The sequence below is a fragment of the Mustelus asterias genome, unplaced genomic scaffold (assembly GCF_964213995.1).
Source record: "Mustelus asterias unplaced genomic scaffold, sMusAst1.hap1.1 HAP1_SCAFFOLD_195, whole genome shotgun sequence".
In the NCBI taxonomy this organism is placed as follows: Eukaryota; Metazoa; Chordata; class Chondrichthyes; order Carcharhiniformes; family Triakidae; genus Mustelus; species Mustelus asterias.
Window position 1 is genome coordinate 567,096 of NW_027590188.1, and position 21,684 is coordinate 588,779.

The following is a 21,684-nucleotide window of genomic DNA, read 5'->3' on the forward strand; positions in this document are numbered from 1 at the left end:
AAGAATAACAGGAATCAGGGTAAATCCACAGTGTTTTTAAGAATAAGGTCATTAACAATAATAATGTACAGCGCAGAACATTCAAGAAACACAACTTGAGTTCACACAGAAGGCAAAATTCTATTGATGCTGTAAATCTGAAATATGAATGAATCTGTTGGAAACTCTCATCAGGTCAGGCAATATCTGTGAAGATAGAAACAGATTTGGTTTCAGTTCAATTCGCGAAACTTAGAAATTGGAAATAGCGGTGAATTAAATTGTTTGAAGTGACAGGGAGCTGGGGATGGGCGGGTGACAAGGAAAAAACGAAATGGAAGTGCCAGACTGATTAAATGACAAAAAGGATGATGGTGAAAGGGAAGAGCACAGGATTCCCATGTCCTTCCCTGAGTCACAGGGAGGGACATGGGATGGTCAGTGGCTCAGGAATGGAGTGTGTGGTGGGGTTGAAGATGATGAGAGAGAAACCTTTCTCACACTGCCAGTGGTTCGGGTCTGGAATTCACAGCCGGGAAGTGTGGTGGAGGTCGGCTGCATCGAAGCAGTCAAAAAGGAATTAGATGATTTTTTGAATATAAAGAATGAGCGGGGATACGAGAAAAACGCTGGAGAATGACTCAAATTCCTAATGCTAATTTGGTGAGCTGGTGCAGACACGATGGGCCAAATGGCCTCATTGTGCACCGTAAGAATTCTGTGAAGATAGTGGTTGGAAATGTATCGATATTTCAACTGGAAGTTGGTGATGTTGCCGTGTGGACAATGTTAGTCGCCATAGTCCTCAATAAAATGTTAATACTGATAGGCAAAGGGATCTGGGTGTACAGGTCCACAGATCACTGAAAGTGGCAATGCAGGTGGAGAAGGTAGTCAAGAAGGCATACGGCATGCTTGCCTTCATCGGCCGGGGCACTGAGTTTAAAAATTGTCAAGTCATGTTGCAGCTTTATAGAACCTTCGTTCGGCCGCACTTGGAATATAGTGTTTAATTCTGGTCGCCACTCTACCAGAAGGATGTGGAGGCTTTGGAGAGGGTACAGAAAAGATTGACCAGGATGTTGCCTGGTATGGAGGGCATCAGCTATGAGGAGAGGTTGGAGAAACTTGGTTTGTTCTCACTGGAGCGACGGAGGTTGAGGGGAGACCTGATATAGGTCGACAAGATTATGAGAGGCATGGACAGAGTGGATAGTCGGAAGCTTTTTCACAGGGTAGAAGAGTCAATTGCTAGGGGGCACAGGTTTAAGGTGCGAGGGGCAAGGTTTAAAGGAGATGTACGAGGCAGATTTTTTACACAGTAGTGGGCGCCTGGAACTCGTTGCTGGGGGAGGTAGTAGAAGCAGATATGGTGGTGACGTTTAAGGGGCGTCTTGACAAGTACATGAATAGGATGGGAATAGAGGGATATGGTCCCCGGAAGGGTAGGGGGTATTAGTTAAGTCAGGCAGCATGGTGGGTGCAGTCTTGGAGGGCCGAAGGGCCTGTTCCTGTGCTGTAATTTTCTTTGTTCTTTGTGTTTCTCTCCAATAGAGAGAGAGACAATTTGTTACATGTAGCTTCAGGGATACAATTTAATAAACGTGCGGCAATGGGAGGAGATGGGATTCCATGAACCCCACAGCCGGTAAGAGGACCAAACCCTCAGATTTAGCATCATTCTACATCACACTCTAAACACCAAACCAAATGAACTAACCAACTCCACATATAACCAAACAGGCACATTAATATCTGACAGGTTCGGGAAATCCGTGCACTCAGGCAGCACAGGCAGAATCACTGAATTGTTACAGAGCAGGCGGAGGCCATTCGGCCCATTGTGTCTGCACTGACTCTCCGAATGAGCAACTCACTAAGTGTCATCCCCCCACCTTCCCCCAAAACCCTGTGCATTCCAGAGCTTAACCACTGGCTGCAGGGGAAGACCCCATTCTGGCAGAGCTGGCACCAGATTTAAAGGCAGCCAGCAGCACTTTTAAAGGCTCTGAAGGGAGCAGTGAGGGAGCCCTGGTTAATGAACAAAGGCCTGTAATGGCAGAAGGCAGATTCAACCCAATTCGCTGACACTTCGCTGGAAATTCTCAAGGATATATCGGTTTGGAGGGAGGCTCTGTTCCCTCAGGAGTGGAGGAGGAGACCTGTCACATCAACCCAAGCAAGTCTGGATAGAAACTGCCGAGGGCCTGAGCAGGCAGCACGTGGCTGCAGTGAGGCAAAGGATCAATAACCTGATATGTTCTGACAAGGAGAGCGTTAAACTTACAGGCTGATATGTGAATAAGGATGAAAGAGGAATGGTGGAAAGACCATCTCCACCCAGACACTGGCAATGTCCAGACAGCAGCATCAATCTTCAGGAACATGTCAGCCTCTCTGTGAAGGGTTCCGGTCAGTCAGAGATGACTGCTGCACTGCCGACACTGAGTGCCCATCCTGGTGGTCCCATGATGGGCAGTCTGGCAGCATCATAGGCTTGTGTGTGTCTTTGATGGGTGAGTAACAATGGAAATTTATGTGCTTTTAGAAGAGGGCACAGAGCGTCAGAGAAGGAGCCAAGAGTGACAGTGTCTGGATTGTGTCATCCTTATGCCAATGGAAGATGCAGTGCTGGAGCTGGGAGACCTGGAGGCTGGGTGGGCAATCGCTGATGGTGAGATGGGTTGTGGATCCAGAGAGAGTGAGTGAGTGAATGGATGGGCACAGGAGAGATTCTGCTGCTGAGTCCATAACTTGGAGCTTGTGTTCATCATTGGTCACATGGAGCTCTGGGTTAGGAACAGTCAGAAGTTTAACAGCACCAGGTTAAAGTCCAACAGGTTTATTTGGCAGCAAATGCCACTAGCTTTCGGAGCGCTGCCCCTTCGTCAGGTGGAGTGTAGAAATGCTCACAAACAGGGCATACAGAGACACAAACTCAATTTACAGAATAATGACTGGAATGCAGTCTTTACAGATCATCAAGTCTTAAAGGTACAAACAGTGTGAGTGGAGGGAGCATTAAGCACAGGTTAAAGAGATGTGTATTGTCTCCAGACAGGACAGCCAGTGAGATTCTGCAAGCCCAGACAAGCTGTGGGCCATTCGGCCCATCAATCCTTCACTAACAACAATCCCGCCCAGGCCCTATAACAGTAACCCTACATATTAACTCTGCAAATCCCCCTGACATTAAGTGTCAATTTACCATCGCCGCTCAAACTAGCGTGCACATCTTTGGCATGTGGGAGGTAACTGAAGGAAACCTGCGCAGACACGGAGAGTACATGCAAACTCCACACAATCTGTCACCCAAGGCCGGAATTGACACGGGTCTCTGGCGCTCTGAGTCAGCAGTGCTAACAGCTCTACCACCCTGCCGACCATGATCAGCCGTGGTTCGTCCCAATTGCAGTGAGTATCGAACGAATAATTTCTATATTTTTTCATAAGATAAGCCTGGCATGCCATGAAAGACTCAAGCCAACATTTTCTCAAATGTTTATAAAATACGTTCATAAGGTGACCAAAACTATATACGTTACTTCAGCTGTGCTGTGACCACAAACCTATCAGATTTGTGACTGCCGACCTTTGCTCCCAGGCAAATTGTCCCTCATTGCCTTTTCTGTTGATTTGTCAAAGCTGTCGGATCTTATAATATGAAGTCATGTGACTGGATCAGGTTGGGGATTCTGAGAGTCAGCACACCCGAAGGTAGAAATTCAATACAGTTTGCAGTTGCCAATGACTGGACCTCAGAGGGTGAACCATAACATTATTCCCCCACTCCCTCAACATAAGGATCTGTGGGACTGACATCCCATTGCTCAGAGATCAGAGAGAGAAGCAACAGGAGTCAGAGGAAAAGCAGTTTTCCTTATTCATAACTGACGCCAATCGTAATGGGCAGTGTTTTTTATACAAATACCAGTGGTGAAATTATATTGTTGAATATTCAGTTATTATAAACACAATCTCACACAGTCTGCTACTTACTCCAGTTTCTGTATTTTACAGTCCGGATTCCTCAGAGCCACAGACAGCAGTTTCACTCCTGAATCTCCCAGTTTATTGACACCCAGATCCAGATCTATCAGTGAGCGGTTTGTACTGAGAGCAGAGGCCAGGTCCTCGGCACAAGAATCTGTGAGATCGTTACCACGGAGACTGGAGATCAGAGAGAAAAAAATAACAGGAATCAGCGTAAATCCACAGTGTTTTTAAGAATAAGATCATTAACAATAATAATGTACAGCGCGGGACATTCAATGAGTATTCTAACTGAGTGCAGTTAGACAGAGACACCAGGAGATGGAGACAGTGAGTATTGTAACTGAGTGCAGTTAGACAGAGACACCAGGAGATGGAGAAAGTGAGGGGGGTAACTGAGTGCAGTTAGACAGAGACACCAGGAGATGGAGAAAGTGAGGGGGGTAACTGAGTGCAGTTAGACAGGGACACCAGGAGATGGAGACAGTGAGGGGGGTAACTGAGTGCAGTTAGACAGAGACACCAGGAGATGGAGAAAGTGAGGGGGGTAACTGAGTGCAGTTAGACAGAGACACCAGGAGATGGAGACAGTGAGGGGGGTAACTGAGTGCAGTTAGACAGAGACACCAGGAGATGGAGACAGTGAGGGGGGTAACTGAGTGCAGTTAGACAGAGACACCAGGAGATGGAGACAGTGAGGGGGGTAACTGAGTGCAGTTAGACAGGGACACCAGGAGATGGAGACAGTGAGGGGGGTAACTGAGTGCAGTTAGACAGAGACACCAGGAGATGGAGACAGTGAGGGGGGTAACTGAGTGCAGTTAGATAGGGACACCAGGAGATGGAGACAGTGAGGGGGGTAACTGAGTGCAGTTAGACAGAGACACCAGGAGATGGAGACAGTGAGGGGGGTAACTGAGTGCAGTTAGACAGAGACACCAGGAGATGGAGACAGTGAGTATTCTAACTGGGGCTCAGGAATGGAGTGTGTGGTGGGGTTGAAGATGATGCGACAGAAACCTTTCTCACACTGCCAGTGGTTCGGGTCTGGAATTCACAGCCGGGAAGTGTGGTGGAGGTCGGCTGCACGAAGCAGTCAAAAAGGAATTAGATGATTTTTTGAAGATAGGCAATGAGCTACGAAAATGGATACGACAAAAAGTCTGGAGAATGACACGAATTTCGAATGTCAATTTGGTGAGCTAGTGCAGACACGATGGGCCAAATGGCCTCATTGTGCTCCGTAAGAATTCTGTGGAGACAGTGGTTGAAAATGTTATCGATATTTCAACTGGAAGTTGGTGATGTTGCCGTGTGGACAGTGTTAGTAGCCACAGTCCCCAATGAAATCTCTCCAATAGAAAGAGACACAATTTGGTACATGTCGCTTCAGGGATACAACTTAGTAAACGTGGGGATATGGGAAGAGTTGGGACTCCATTAACCCCACAGCCAGTACGAGGACCAAACCCTCAACAACAGCGTCATTCTACATCACGCTGGAGACACCGAACCAACTGAACTAACCAACTCCACACAGAGCCAGAACGGGCACAGTAAATGTCTGACAGGTTCGGGAAATCCGTCCACTCAGGCAGCACAGGCAGAATCACAGTATTGTTAGAGAGCAGAAGGAGGCCACTCGGCCCATCGTGTCTGCACTGACTCTCCGAATGAGCAATTCACTAAGTGGCATTCCCCCACCTTCCCCCAAATCCCTGCGCATTGCAGAGCTTAACCACTGGCTGCAGGGGACAGCACAATTCTGGCAATGCTGGCACCAGATTTAAAGGCAGCCAGCAGCACTTTTAAAGGCTCTGAAGGGAGCAGTGAGGGAGCCCTGGTTAATGAACAAAGGGCTGAAATGGCAGAAGGCAGATTAAACCCAATTCGCTGACACTTCCCCGGAAATTCTCAAGGCTATATCGGTTTGGAGGAAGGTTCTGTTCCCTCAGGACTGGAGAAGGATACCTGTCACATCAACCCAAGCAAGTCTGGATAGACACTGCCAAGGGCCTGAGCAGTGGCTGCAATGAGGCAAAAGATGAATAATCTGATATGTTCTGACAAGGTGAGCGTTAAGCCTACAGGCTGATATGTGAATAAGGATGAAAGAGAAATTGTGGAAAGAGACACTGGCAATGTCCAGACAGCAGCATCAATCTTCAGGAACATGTCAGCCTCTCTGTGAAGGGTTACATGGAACATAGGACATAGAACAGTACAGCACAGTACAGACCCTTCGGCCCACGATGTTGTGCCGAGCTTTGTCCAAAACCAAGATCAAGCTATCCCACTCCCTATCATTCTAGTGTGCTCCATCTGCCTATCCAATAACCGCTTGAAAGTTCCTAAAGTGTCCGACTCCACTATGACAGCAGGCAGTCCATTCCACACCCCAACCGCTCTCTGAGTAAAGAGTCAGTCAGAGATGGCTGCTGCACTGCCGACACTGAGTGACCATCCTGGTGGTCCCATGATGGGCAGTCTAAATTAGCGTCAGGTTTGTGTGTGTCTTTGATGGGTGAGTAACAAGGGAAATTTATGTTCTTGTAGAAGAGGGCACAGAGCGTCAGAGAAGGAGCCAAGAGTGACAGTGTCTGGATTGTGTCATCCTTATGCCAATGGAAGATGCAGTGCTGGAGCTGGGAGACCTGGAGGCTGGGTGGGCAATCGCTGATGGTGAGATGGGCTGTGGATCCAGAGAGAGTGAGTGAGTGAATGGATGGGCACAGGAGAGACTCTGCTGCTGAGTCCAAAACCTGGTGCTTGTGTGTCTTCCATTGGTCACATGGAGCTCTGGGTTAGGAACAGTCTGCAGGACATGTTGGAATGTGCATTACCCTCTAACATTCTTCACTCTCTCACAAATCAACAGCTGCGGTGAGAGGGAGACGGGCGTGCAGCTCTGAAGATGGGGAGGGGTCAGAGGATGGATTGTCACATTATACTCTATAACGTCCGCCAGAGCAGATAATGTCTCTCACGATTAGCAAAGGGGTTACAATCTGGCAGCACAGGAGAGCACACACAAACCCGAGCAGCTGATGAAGGCAGCAATAGCTGAGTTCACTCACACTCTCGAGGGGACAGGTCATTGTCAGCTTCAGGAAGATGAAATGTGACTGGAGTCTTTAACAATGCAGCAGATACTGGAGCTGCAGCGTAGGATACTTTAACATTTGGTGGAGTTTCCAAAGGCTGTGTGTATCCATACACAAAGGATGGAGGAGTCAATCCAGGCCAGCAGTGTTACCATGTCTCAGGTCTGAGCACAAATAGCATCCTCCACAGAGAGATTGGTGACCTTCATGGAGAGTCACATCCAGCCTCTCACCCACAGGAAATACACATGAGCCTGCATGTTCTCACCACCTCCATGAGCTCTGTGGAACACGGGCTGTGGGAGGGGTGGGAAAATGTGTGTGGAGTAACTGTCAGGCCCTCCCCAGCTGAGCAGGGAGGGTCCAGTTTGCCCTGAATGGATAGAGGAGCGGCTGCCTGCAGTATTCGGGAGCTCCTCTCAGGATGCCCCTGGTGTGGGCAGTGGGTCCCCTTCTGCTCCGACTGTGACACAAGCACCTCACGAAGCTATGATGACAGAGGCAACTCCAGCATCTGTGCAGAGGACCCGCAGTTGGCCGGATCCTTCCAGGACTCAGGAAATCCGAGGACAAAGGCCACGGTCATCGAAATTCCCAGAGGAGAGGAGAGAGGTAAGATGCTGCCTGCAGCTCAGCGGAAAGTGCGGGGATGCCGGTGGTTGTCATGGTGGGGTTGCTTCCTTGGGTTTCACAGGATTATACTTTGTTATTACTGGTCACTTTGTTATGTCTGTATTTTGAGTAAATTCAGAGATGGAGCACCACTAAAAAAATCCCTCACCATATTACTGGGTCTTTAACAGTTCACTGGGAATGTGAGATGGGAAATACAGCACTGAATCAGGTCAATACAATTCCAATACCTTTGTTTCATGTCGTGACGGCTCCAGGGAAATTATAAAACATTCACAGAAACAGCAACAGTGCTGGAGATGGTGAAGATTTATTACACTGAATGGCTGTGTGAGTTAAGGTTCTTGGAAAACATGTCTGCATTACTGAATCTCCATCCTCCCTGACACATATCCCATGTCCCTGGCCTGTGGTCCATGGGGTTCCTCATCATGAAGCATCTGGTCAACATTGTATTGCATCACACTTTGTTCAAAGCTTCTCCACTCTAGATCCAGGTTGTATGGAACACAGCACAACACCAGGACATTTGAGACCCTCGCTGAGTATATTAAATAGTTCCACCAGATCTATCTTTAGAATTCCTCTGGCCTGTGCAATGGTCACACTATTTGTCCTGTCGCAGCTGTTTTTTCTCTCTTCCGTGACTGTGTTTGGGTTACACACAGGCACAATTACCCACCTCGACAGTGGGTAGCGCTTGTCTTTATTAATTCTTTCAAGGGATGATGGTATCACTGGCAATGCCAACACTTGCAGCCCATCCCCAATTGCCCTTGAGAAGGAGGTGGTGAGCCATCTTCTTAAATTCTGCAGAGCATCTGGTACAAAACCGCTAGGAAGGGACATCCGGGATTATGATCCCGCATCAGTGATGGAAAAGCAATATATTCCAAGTCAGAATGGCGTGTGGTTTGGAAAGAAATCTGAAGCTGGTTGGTGTCCCATCCTTCTGATCTCCTTGGCCATCTCGGTGATGGATAGTGCCTGTTTGGATGATGCTGGCTCAGGAACCTTGGTGAGCTGCTACATTCCACCTTGTATGTGGTAAAATACTGCCACTGTGCGTCAGTGGTAGAGACAGTCAATGTTTAGTTTGGTGAATGGCCAGCTGATCCAGTGGGCTCCTTTTCCATGGATGAGCTTCTTCAGTGTTTTTGAAGCTGCAGACAATCCAGCAAGATGAGCGGATTCCATCACACTGCTGACTTGTGTCTTGGAGATGGTGGGCAAAAATTTGGGAGACAGGAGGTGAGTTCCTCATCTCCGAATTCCCAGACTGTGATCTACCCTTGGAGCCATAGTGTTTACAGTTCAGTGTCTGTTCAATGGTCCCAGTGCGCCCCCACCACTCAGGATGTTGATGGTCGAGGATTCAGCGATGGTGCTGCCATTCAATGTAAAGGGAATTATGGTTAGATTCCCGTCTGTTGGAGATGGTCCTTGCCTGGCATTTGTGCAGTGAAACATTACTTGCCATTTATCAGGTTAAGCCTGAAAGTTCTTCAGAGCTTAAGACGCTAGCTCTGTCGAAGAGTCATCCAGATTCGAAGGGTTAGCTGTTCTCTCTCCACAGAAGCTGTCAGACATGCTGAGCCTTTCCACCATTTTCTGTTTTGTTCAGGTCTTGCTGTTTATGGACATGGACTGCTTCAGTCTCTGAGGAATTGTGAACAGTACTGAGCATTGTGCAATCATTAGTGAGCATCCTCACTTCTGACATTATAATGGAAGGCAGGACATTGATAAAACAATTGAAGGTGGTTGGGATTTGGACATCACCCTCAGGAACTCCTGCAGTGATGTTCATGAGGCACTGGAAGGATGACACTTTTCTGACGTTCAAGAGCAGACTGATGGAGCAGCAATTAATCAGATTGGATTTGCCCTGTTTTTTTCCACATTGTCCGGTAGATCCAGTGTTGTAGCTGTACTGGAACAGCTTGGCCAGGGGAATGGTTAGTTATGGAGCACAATTCTTCAGTACCATTGCTGGAGTACAGCCAGGCTGACAGAGTTTGCAGCATGCAGTGCCTTCAGTCATTTCTTTACCTCACATGCAGTGAATCAAATGGTCATCTGTAATGTTGGGGACCTCAGGAGGAGGCCGAGATTAATCATTCTACTCAGCACTTCTGGCTGAAGATGGCACTGATGCTCTGGGTTCCCTCATCAGTAATGATGGAATTCTTGTAGCATGTTTATAGAATCATAGAATTCCCACAGTGTAGAAGGAGGCCCTTTGGCCCATCGAGTCCTCACCAATTCTTTGAAAGAATATCATATCCAGGCCCTATCTCTGTAACTCCACATATATGGCCCACTAATCCCCGTAACCTACACACCCCGAGACACCAAGGGACAACTGCGTATAGCCAATCAACCGAACCTGCACATCTTTGGCATGTGGGAGAAAATTGGAGCACCCAGAGGAAACCCACACAGACACTGGGAGAACGTGCAAACTCTACACATCAAGTCACCCAAGGCCGGAATTGAACCCTGGTCCCTGGCGCTGCGAGGCAGCAGTGCTAACCACTGTGCCACCGTGTCGCCTCATGTAACCGGCATGTCCAACATTTGTGGCATGTCCAGCACTTTTTATGACTGTATATGGCAAGAGAGCAGATCTCTGATCTGATCCATTGGTTTTGGTGTGATTCAGCTCGGTCGATCATATGGTCCGCTCTGTCGTCTGGTGGCCGTGTGCTGGAGCTTCACCAGGTTCACATCTCATCTTTAGATAAACCCAAGTCTCATTTGGTAGTACATGTAAAGAAAATTAGTCGTAGTAACACAGTACTGGTTGCTGGGGAAAGCCACTGTCAGCTTCCGATAAATGAAAGGTACAGACCTATGCATTCTCTTTTAAGATGCTCCTTAAGCTCCGTTTAACGTAAATTTGAGAATGGATCCCTCGGGATAAAACTCATCAGAATTCCATGTAATTTGTAATCTGCCTTACCGATATACAGCAGTTTTCTGTATTTGATCAAACTGAGAAGCCGACAGACATAAACATCTATAATCTGAATGACAAATTAAACTAAATTGAACATGCGACCAGCCATATCTGGGAATTCTATAAACATTTAATTGTTTTGTCCATCTTTTTTATTCTCATGAATGATTTCGAAAATAATTATAAATGATTAGTTAAATCTTTCACTCCTGAATCTCGCAGTTTATTGTAACTCAGGTTCAGACACATCACTGACTGGTTTGTACTGAGAGCAGAGGTGAGAATATCTGAGGCTGTTACTCTCCAAGCTGGAGATCAGAGAGAGAAAGATTTCAGGAATCAGAGTAAATCCGTGGTGTTTAACACGAATACTGACAGGAATGATGTGGAATGGTTATTAATGACACGATTACTGACACTGATAATAATTTACAGTGTCAGACCATCCACTGATTATTAACACAATCTCACACAGTCTGATACTTACTCCAGTTTCTGTATTTTACATTCTGGATTCCTCAGAGCCGCAGACAGTAGTTTCACTCCTGAATCTCCCACTTTATTGTCACCCAGACTAAATGGAAGAAGTGAGAAACACATTAAATTCAGATTCATGTTCAGCAGAAAAAATAGCTGGATCTATTTTTGTGTCAGAAACTTAGCACGAGTGGTGACCTGATTCAAGTTATGATAATATACCTCACCCAAGTTGATCTTTCTCTACACCCTAGCTGTGACTGTAGCACTGCATTCTGGACTCTTTCCTTTCCTTCCCTATGTACGGTATGCTTTGGCACTAATAAATGTGACAATATTAAATTAGATAATATCAAACCCTTTCTGTTGAATGAAAAGACAATAGTCAGCATTGAAAAATGATGAACAATTCACTCTCACTGGTTTGCCTACTGGGGGAAACCACTTTTACACCTCTCAAAATGTATATTTTGTTTAATTGTCCATGGGATATGGGTGTCGCTGGCTAGACCAGCATTGCTAATGGCCCCTCGAGGAGGCACATTCTCCCAGTGTCTGTGTGGGTTTCCTCTGGGTACTCCAATTTTCTCCCACAGTCCAAAGATGTGCAGGTTCGGTTGATTGGCTATACTAAGTTGTCCCAAGGTGTCTCAGGGTGTGTAGGTTACGGGGATTAGTGGGCCATATATGTGGAGTTCCAGAGATAGGGCCTGGTCACGATATTCTTTCAAAGAATTGGTGAAGACTCGATGGGCCAAAGGGCCTCCTTCTACACTGTGGGAATTCTATGATTCTATAAACATGCTCCAAGAATTCCATCATTACTGATGAGGGAACCCAGAGCATCAGTGCCATCTTCAGCCAGAAGTGCTGAGTAGAACGATTAATCTCGGCCTCCTCCGGAGGTCCCCAGCATTACAGGTGAACAAGCAAGTAATTTTTAAACATGTTCCACATTCTGGTCTCATTTCCTGATCATCAGAATTACCCTCCTGAATCTCACTGACCCTGCGAAGTTTCCAAAAATTCAAATCATTTCTGCTGTTACATAAATCCAGGATTTAATGAGAATTGTACATTTTACTGAGGGTTAAATGATAAAGCTGTGAGAGTGGATCGCTCGGGATTCCCTGTGCTTCTTAACTACTGACATTATAACATCTGTATACTATCTCAGGGCGAGTTAAAGTGTGAAACTGTGCTAACTGTTGCTTTAAGATCCATCCCCTAGATTTTATACAACCAGGAAAGATTATTCTCCCATTAGAAAGTTGAAATATTTCTGTTTGATTAGTTTATAGGGGAGGGGTGTCTCCTGCTACATTCCACAGTAAACAGGCTCTACATTTTCTGCAGGTCTGGCTCGTGTTCTATCTCCGGGAATTACCGGGAGTTCCCTCTTCCCGGTAGATCCTCACATAGGAAAAGGATTATCCGAAAATCCTGTTTCATATCACTGACAGTTTGACTGAGATTTTCCAGCAGCAGGTTTCCTCATTCAGGAAATTCTGGTTTCCTCGGCTCAGATGTAAGCTCTGCAGTCCTGCCACATTTAGCTGTGAATGATAGTGGACGATGAAACAACAGAAGGAGGAGGCTCCATAAATATCCCATCCTCATGACGGAGGAGACTCGCACATCAGTGCAAAAGATATGGTTCAAATATTAGTAACTAACTTCAGTGGCTGAACCATCCAGAGGGCCCCAGCATCACAGATATCAGCTCATTCCATTCACCCCACATGATGTCAAGAAATAGTTAAAGATAATGGATACTGCAAAGACCACAGATCTTGACAACATTCCAGTAACTGTACTGAAGATTACTGCTCCAGAAGTTGCTCTGTTCCTCGCCAAGCTGTTCCAGTAGAGCTACGACACTGATGTTTACCCAAAACAGTGGGAAATTGTCCAGATCTGACCGTACACAAAAAGGAGAGAACAAATCCAATCTGTCCATTTACCACCCCATCAGTCTACTCTCGATCATCAGCACAGTAATGGAAAGCTAACGAGACTAACAAGTGACACTTAATTAGCAATGACCTGCTATCTGACTTGAAGCTTGTGCTTACTCAGGGTCACTCAGTCCCCTACCTCATTACAGCCTTGATGCAAACACGGACAACAGAGCTGAACTCAGGATGAGAGGGGAGAGTGTCTGCCCTTGACATCAAGGCAGCATATGGCTACATGTAGCAAAAAGGAGCCAGAGAAAAACTGAAGTCAATGGAAATGAGAAATGGGCGGCACGGTAGCACAGTGGTTAGCACTGCTGCTTCACAGCTCCAGGGACCTGGGTTCCATTCCCGGCTTGGGTCACTGTCTGTGTGGAGTTTGCACATTCTCCTCGTGTCTGCCTGGGTTTCCTCCGGGTGCTCCGGTTTCCTCCCACAGTCCAAAGATGTGCGGGTTAGGTTGATTGGCTATGCTAAAAAAATTGTCCCTTAGTGTCCCGAGATGCGTAGATTAGAGCGATTAGTGGGTAAAATATGTAGGGATATGGGAGTAGGGCCTGGGTGGGATTGTGGTCAGTGCAGACTCGATGGGCTGAGTGGCCTCTTTCTTGCACTGTAGGGTTCCTATGATTTCTTTCTATGAAAACTATCTGCCGATTGGAGTAATACCAGCACAAAGGAAGTTAGTTATGGCTGTTGGACCATCTACAAGATGCAGTGCAACAACTCACCATGGCTCGTTACACAGCACTGTCCAGTCTTGCTCTGGGTTCCCTCATCAGTAATGAGGGGATTCTTGTGGCATGTTTATAGAATCATAGAATTCCCACAGTGTAGAAGGAGGCCCTTTGGCCCATCGAGTCTTCACCAATTCTTTGAAAGAATATCTCTGTAACTCCACATATATGGCTCACTAATCCCCGTAGCCTACACACCCTGAGACACCTAGGGACAACTTAGCATAGCCAATCAGTCGAACCTGCACATCTTTGGAGTGTGGGAGAAAATTGCAGCACCCAGAGCAAACCCACACAGACACTGGGAGAACGTGCAAACTCTACACATCAAGTCACCCAAGGCCGGAATTGAACCCTGGTCCCTGGCGCTGTGAGGCAGCAGTGCTGACCACTGTGCCACCGTGTCGCCTAATGTAACCGGCATGTCCAACATTTGTGGCATGTCTAACACTATTTATGACTGGATATGGCAAGACAGCAGATCTCTGATTGATCCATTGGTTTTGGTGTGATTCAGCTCGGTCGATCATATGGTCCGCTCTGTCGTCTGGTGGCCGTGTGCTGGAGCTTCACATCTCATCTTTAGATAAACCCAAGTCTCATTTGGTAGTACATGTAAAGAAAATTAGTCGTTATAACACAGTACTGGTTGCTGGGGAAAGCCACTGTCAGCTTCCTATAAATGAAAGGTACAGACCTAAGCATTCTATTTTAAGATGCTCCTTAAGCGCCGTTTAACATAAATTTGAGAGTGGATCCCTCGGGATAAAACTCATCAGAATTCCATGTAATTTGTAATCTGCCTTACCGATATACAGCAGTTTTCTGTATTTGATCAAACTGAGAAGCCGACAGACATAAACATCTATAATCTGAATGACAAATTAAACTAAACTGAACATGCGACCAGCCATATCTGGGAATTCTATAAACATTTAATTGTTTTGTCCATCTTTTTTATTCTCATGAATGGATTTGAGAATAATTATAAATGATTAGTTAATTCTTTCACTCCTGAATCTCGCAGTTTATTGTAACTCAGGTTCAGACACATCACTGACTGGTTTGTACTGAGAGCAGAGGTGAGAATATCTGAGGCTGTTACTCTCCAAACTGGAGATCAGAGAGAGAAAGATTTCAGGAATCAGAGTAAATCCGTGGTGTTTAACACGAATACTGACAGGAATGATGTGGAATGGTTATTAATGACACGATTACTGACACTGATAATAATTTACAGTGTCAGACCATCCACTGATTATTAACACAATCTCTCACAGTCTGATACTTACTCCAGTTTCCGTATTTTACATTCTGGATTCCTCAGAGCCGCAGACAGTAGTTTCACTCCTGAATCTCCCACTTTATTGCCACCCAGACTAAATGGAGAAAGTGAGAAACACATTAAATTCAGATTCATGTTCAGCAGAAAAAATAGCTGGATCTATTTTTGTGTCAGAAACTTAGCACGAGTGGTGACCTGATTCAAGTTACGATATTATATCTCATCCAAGTTGATCTTTCTCTGCACCCCAGCTGTGACTGTGACACTGCATTCTGGACTCTTTCCTTTCCTTCCCTATGTACGGTATGCTTTGGCACTAATAAATGTGACAATATTAAATTAGATAATATCAAACCCTTTCTGTTGAATGGAAAAGGCAATAGTCAGCATTGAAAAATGATGAACAATTCACTCTCACTGGTTTGCCTACTGGGGAAACCACTTTTACACCTCTCAAAATGTATATTTTGTTTAATTGTCCATGGGATATGGGTGTCGCTGGCTGGACCAGCATTTATTTCCCACTGCTAATGGCCCCCAGAGGAGGTGATGCCCACATCCTGTGAACAAGCAAGTAACGTTTATACATGTCCCACATTCTGGTCTCATTTGCTGATCATCAGAATTACCCTCCTGAATCTCACTGACCCTGCTAAGATTCCAGAAATTCAAATCATTTCTGCTGTTACATAAATCCAGCATTTTATGAGAATTGTACATTTTACTGAGGGTTAAATGATAAAGCTGTGAGAGTGGATCGCTCGGGATTCCCTGTGCTTAACTATTGACATTATATCATCTGTATACTATCTCAGGGCGAGTTAAAGTGTGAAACTGTGCTAACTGTTGCTTTAAGGTCCATCCCCTAGATTTGATACAACAAGGAAAGATTATTCTCCCATTAGAAAGTTGAAATATTTCTGTTTGATTAGTTTATAGGGGAGGGGTGTCTCCCACTACATTCCACAGTAAACAGGCTCTACATTTTCTGCAGGTCTGGCTCGTGTTCTATCTCCGGGAATTACCGGGAGTTCCCTCTTCCCGGTAGATCCTCACATAGGAAAAGGATGATGCGAAAACCCTGTTTCATATCACTGACAGTTTGACTGAGATTTTCCAGCAGCAGGTTTCCTCATTCAGGAAATTCTGGTTTCCTCGGCTCAGATGTAAGCTCTGCAGTCCTGCCACATTTAGTTGTGAATGATAGTGGACGATGAAACAACAGAAGGAGGAGGCTCCACAAATATCCCATCCTCATGATGGAGGAGACTCGCACATCAGTGCAAAAGATATGGTTCAAATATTAGTAACTAACTTCAGTGGCTGAACCATCCAGAGGGCCCCAGCATCACAGATATCAGCTCATTCCATTCACCCCACATGATGTCAAGAAATAGTTAAAGATAATGGATACCGCAGAGACCACAGATCTTGACAATATTCCAGTAACTGTACTGAAGATTACTGCTCCAGAAGCTGCTCTGTTCCTCGCCAAGCTGTTCCAGTAGAGCTACAACACTGATGTTTACCCAAAATAGTGGGAAATTGTCCAGATCTGACCGTACACAAAAAGGAGAGAACAAATCCAATCTGTCCATTTACCACCCCATCAGTCTACTCTCGATCATCAGCAGAGTAATGGAAAGCTAACGAGACTAACAAGTGACACTTAATTAGCAATGACCTGCTATCTGACTTGAAGCTTGTGCTTACTCAGGGTCACTCAGTCCCCGACCTCATTACAGCCTTGATGCAAACACGGACAACAGAGCTGAACTCAGGATGAGAGGGGAGAGTGTCTGCCCTTGACATCAAGGCAGCATATGGCTACATGTAGCAAAAAGGAGCCAGAGAAAAACTGAAGTCAATGGAAATGAGAAATGGGCAGCACGGTAGCACAGTGGTTCGCACTGCTGCTTCACAGCTCCAAGGACCTGGGTTCGATTCCCGGCTTGGGTCACTGTCTGTGTGGAGTTTGCACATTCTCCTCGTGTCTGCGTGGGTTTCCTCCGGGTGCTCCGGTTTCCTCCCACAGTCCAAAGATGTGCGGGTTAGTTTGATTGGCTATGCTAAAAAAATTGCCCCTTAGTGTCCCGAGATGCGTAGATTAGAGGGATTAGTGGGTAAAATATGTCGGGATATGGAGGTAGGGCCTTGGTGGGACTGTGGTCAGTGCAGACTCGATGGGCCGAGTGGCCTCTTTCTGCACTGTAGGGTTCCTATGATTTCTTTCTATGAAAACTATCTGCCAAATAGAGTATTACCAGCATAGACGAAGTTAGTTATGGTTGTTGGACCATCTACAAGATGCAGTGCAACAACTCACCATGGCTCGTTACACAGCACTGTCCAGTCTGTGATTTCTATCCCTGGAAGGACAAGGGCAGCAGATGAATGGAAACATCTCCACCTGGAAGTTCCCTTCCAAGATACACACCATCCTGACTTGGAAATATATCACCATTCCTTCAGTGACCGGGTCAAAATCCTGGAACTGTCTTTCTCACAGCTCTGTGGGTGCACCTACACCACAGGAGTCCCTAAATGCAACGATGGTGATATCATAGCGAGCATAGTTGCTTTCCAAGCAGTTGATACAGGTTTAATTCCCAGCTATCTCAGTTTGTTGGAGTGGATGAAGAGAGGACCAGGAGGCAGTAACCACAACCGAAAAGACTGGGTCAATCCAATTTAGTCAAGTCTGCGGCTCCAGCCTGGAGCAGTAGTGTTAAACTTAGCTGAGGGTTGGAGGGTCAGTTGATCATTCAGCTACTCTGAGCCGGCCCACGCGGAGTTCAAAAGGGAAATGGTGAATCTAATAGCGACACAGAGGAAACTAAATTCATTGGTTGGTAAAGAAAATGCCGTTTTCGACTGGCTTTATATTGCTGTGAATTGGAGGAAGCAACAGAAAGGGTCAGTGATGGTTCTGCTGTTGATGTGGTGTACATGGATATTCAAAAATCATCTGATGCAGTGACACAACAGACTTGTGGCATAAGCTCATAAAATAAATGGGAAAGTAGCAACGTGGATACAAAATTGGATGAACAAAGAGTAATGGATATTTTCAAGGCTGGAGGATGTCGGTAATGGAGAACCCTAGCGGTTGGTATTGGGATCCTTGCTTTTTCCAGATATATATGAATGATTTGGGTGTTTGGGCGGCACGGTAGCACAGTGGTTAGCACTGCTGCTTCACAGCTCCAGGGACCTGGGTTCGATTCCCGGCTTGGGTCACTGTGTGTGTGGAGTTTGCACATTCTCCTCGTGTCTGCGTGGGTTTCCTCCGGGTGCTCCGGTTTCCTCCCAGTCTAAAGATGTGTGGGTTAGGTTGATTGGCCATGCTAAAATTGCTCCTTAGTGTCCTGAGATGTGTAGGTTACAGGGATTAGAGGGTAAAACATGTAGGGATATGGGGGTAGGGCCTGGGTGGGATTGTGGTCGGTGCAGACTCGATGGGCCGAATGGCCTCTTCCTGCACTGTAGGGTTTCTATGGTTTGCAGTCTCGAGGAAAATTTCAAAGTTTGTTGATCACAGAACAGTTTGAGGCATTGTAAACTGTGAGGAGAAGAGCTTGGGACTGAAAAACAGACTATGGTGGAGTGTACAGATAGGTGGCAGATTAAGTTCAATGCAGAGACGGGTGAGGCGATACTTTCAGGAAACATGCACATGAGGAAGCAATATAAAATAATCGGTAGAATTGTTAACGGATTGCAGGATCAGAGGGACTGAACACATATGTGCATCGATCATTGCCATTGGCAGGGCAAGTGTAGGTAGCAATTAATAAAGAAAACAGCATCTTGGGCTTCACTGTTATGTAATAACTTGTGTTTGTGGGCGTTACACAGTAATTCATGAGTTTAAGTTTAATTTGTGTTTCTGTGCTTGTGAGCTCAGAAAGGGCCAAAACTTTAATTTCACTTCATGTTAAACAAAGCTGCCCGCCTGCGGGTTTTTGGTTTCAATTTAAACTGTCCCTACATTTTAATTTAAGGTTTACGACGTTGTAAGAGTTATAGAGGTTTAAAGAAATGGTTGCTTCTATTCAGAGGCCCACAATGAATGATAGAAGCTCTGAGTTTCAGTTACAACCAGTTAATCCAAGAAGCAAGACGGAGTTCACAGAGGCTGCCAGTAGAGGCAGCGCAACGCAGGCATTCAGAAAGCAACCCGAACTGATGATGTCACCAGTGATCACGTGACTTATAAAGGGACATTGTCCCAATATAACACACACCGACTGTAATACATAACACAGGGAGAGCGCAGTAAAATAATCCTGATCATAATTAAACACAAACTGTAAGCTGCACCGAACAAGACAAACTAACTTCTGTATCGCATCGTACAGAATCAGATGGTTTCTGTTGGGAGAGGGAATGATCCTTTTTCAGATTTTGGAGGGAGGCCTTTACAGCTCTAATTATTTAAAATTCATCCCAATAATGTTTTTATTCATTCAAGGAACGTGGGCATCGCTGGTTATGCCAACATTTATTGCCCACGCCTATTCCAGGAGAATCTGCCTTCTTGAAACGATGTAGTTTTATCAGAGAATCTGGATTTATTACAGGTTCAGAAGAAGGCCAATCGGCCCATCATATCTGCATCTGCTCTCAAATGAGCATTATGACTTTGTGCCATTCTCCCACACTTTGTGACCATTGGACATTGTTTCTCTCTTGATGTCCTCGAATGAACATGCCTCTGTTTTATTAGAACAAAGGAAATGGCTTCTCAACAATGAAAATATCCGCTCTGAGACCAAACAGTTACCTCAACTCCTGACACTTGTGCAGAACGGGTCCCAGCCGCTGGAGCCCTTCACACTGAATGTTGCATTCCTCTAGATCGAGGTGTTTTATTGTATCACAGAGTCCAATGACATGAGACAGGACCGCACAGTCAATCGGGGTCAGTCGCAATTCACTAAATGTAAGTGTTTCCATAGATCCCACTGTGTTCCGAGCCAGTGCTTTATTCTGAGTCTCAAACAGGTAGTGGAATGTGTTCAGGAGCTTCCTCTTCTCAGTTTCAGTCTCTGTGTCTCCAATCTGCCCTTCAACCTTCTCCTTCACCCAGTCAATCACTCGGCAGGTTGTTTGATGAAGAAATGGACCCAGAAACTCCACCAGGGGTCGAGCTGACTGTGGGGAGGACAGACCAGCAACAAAACGGAGAAATATCTCAAATCGCCCATCTTCCTCACTGTGGGCTTCACTGAGGAGTTTCCCGATATCCCCAGGATCTGGAGTCAGGAATTGTGTGAGTGCAGCTACAAACTCTTGGATGGTGAGGTGTGGGAATGTGTAAACCACACTCTGGGCAGAATCATCTCTCTCCAAAAGCTCCATCAGGAACCCAGACAGGAACTGGGAAGATTGTAGATTGTACTCAATCAAATCTCCATTTCTAAACACAATCTTCTTCTTGGAGACTCCTGTGTAGGCCATCTCACCAAGCTTCAGTAATACATCACGGGGGTTTTCAATCTCTCGGCCATGGTTTTTCAGAATGTTGTAAATATAGTAGGAATATAGTTGGGTGATGGTCTTGGGAACTTGCTGCTGTTTCCTGTCTCTTTGTGTAAAGAAGGGACCCAGTGACAGACCGAGGATCCAGCAGTAGGAAGGGTTGTAACACATGGTGTACAGGATCTCGTTCTCCTCCACGTGTTTGAAAACAGCTGCTGCCACCATCTGATCTTCAAAAAACTTGTTGAAATATTCCTTCCGTTCATCACCAACAAATCCCAGGATTTCAGCCCAGACACTGATGTCAGCCTTTTCCAATAACTGTAATGCAGTGGGGCGGCTGGTCACTAGCACTGAACATCCTGGGAGCAGCTTGTGCTGTATTAAACTGTACACAATGTCAGACACTTCACACCAGCATTCGGGATCTGTGCATATGTACTGAGGTTCTGTATTTCTCCGATTGTCAGCAAAATCAATACTGTCCTTGAATTCATCCAAACCATCGAATATAAACAGCAATCCTTTTGGGTTCTTCCAGAGCTCTCCCAGAATATTCCCAAAGTAGGGATACTGATCCAATATCAGATTCCTCAGGTTTATTCTACAGTTAATAGTGTTCAAATCCCGGAATTTAAAACTGAAAACAAATTGAAAGTGTGGGTATATTTTCCCAGTGGCCCAGTCATGAACAATCTTTTGTACCATTGTTGTTTTTCCAATTCCCGGCACTCCGCTCACTGCTGCTGAATTCCCAGATTTGGATTTTCTCTGGGAAAAGCTGCTCTGAAACAATTGATCAGTTCGGATTTTTTCCAGTTCTCTCCGGAGATGTTTCTCTCTCCATTCTTCATGGTCTCGGCCTCTTGCCAGCAGTTCATGTTCGACAAGTGTCCGATCTCGAACAGTAGAAATAACCGTTAGCTCAGCGTATCGATCAACCAGCTGGAAAATCTTAACCTTCTCCTTTATGAGGATAGTGTTCACTCTCAGTGTTTCAGTTTGTACCCGGAGTGTCTCCTTGTGTTTCTGCTGAACATCTTCAATAAGAACAGAGAGAAAATGTTTATTA

At 45.7% G+C, this 21,684-nt stretch overlaps 2 protein-coding genes across 2 annotated transcripts in view; both read right to left on the bottom strand.

Moving 5' to 3' along the window:
* The window catches only part of LOC144485491 (NACHT, LRR and PYD domains-containing protein 3-like), a 235,575-nt gene that overhangs the window by 191,876 nt on the left and 22,015 nt on the right, over nucleotides 1–21,684 (bottom strand). The gene's annotated exons all lie outside the window — the stretch shown is intronic.
* The window catches only part of LOC144485490 (NACHT, LRR and PYD domains-containing protein 3-like), a 67,407-nt gene that overhangs the window by 23,162 nt on the left and 22,561 nt on the right, over nucleotides 1–21,684 (bottom strand). The window contains exons 6-8 of the mRNA XM_078203629.1: nucleotides 19,915–21,652; nucleotides 11,159–11,245; nucleotides 3,979–4,149 (exon numbers count right to left, since the gene is read on the bottom strand). Of these exons, the coding sequence (XP_078059755.1) occupies nucleotides 3,979–4,149; nucleotides 11,159–11,245; nucleotides 19,915–21,652 (1,996 nt within the window). The remainder of the gene's footprint in view (nucleotides 1–3,978; nucleotides 4,150–11,158; nucleotides 11,246–19,914; nucleotides 21,653–21,684) is intronic.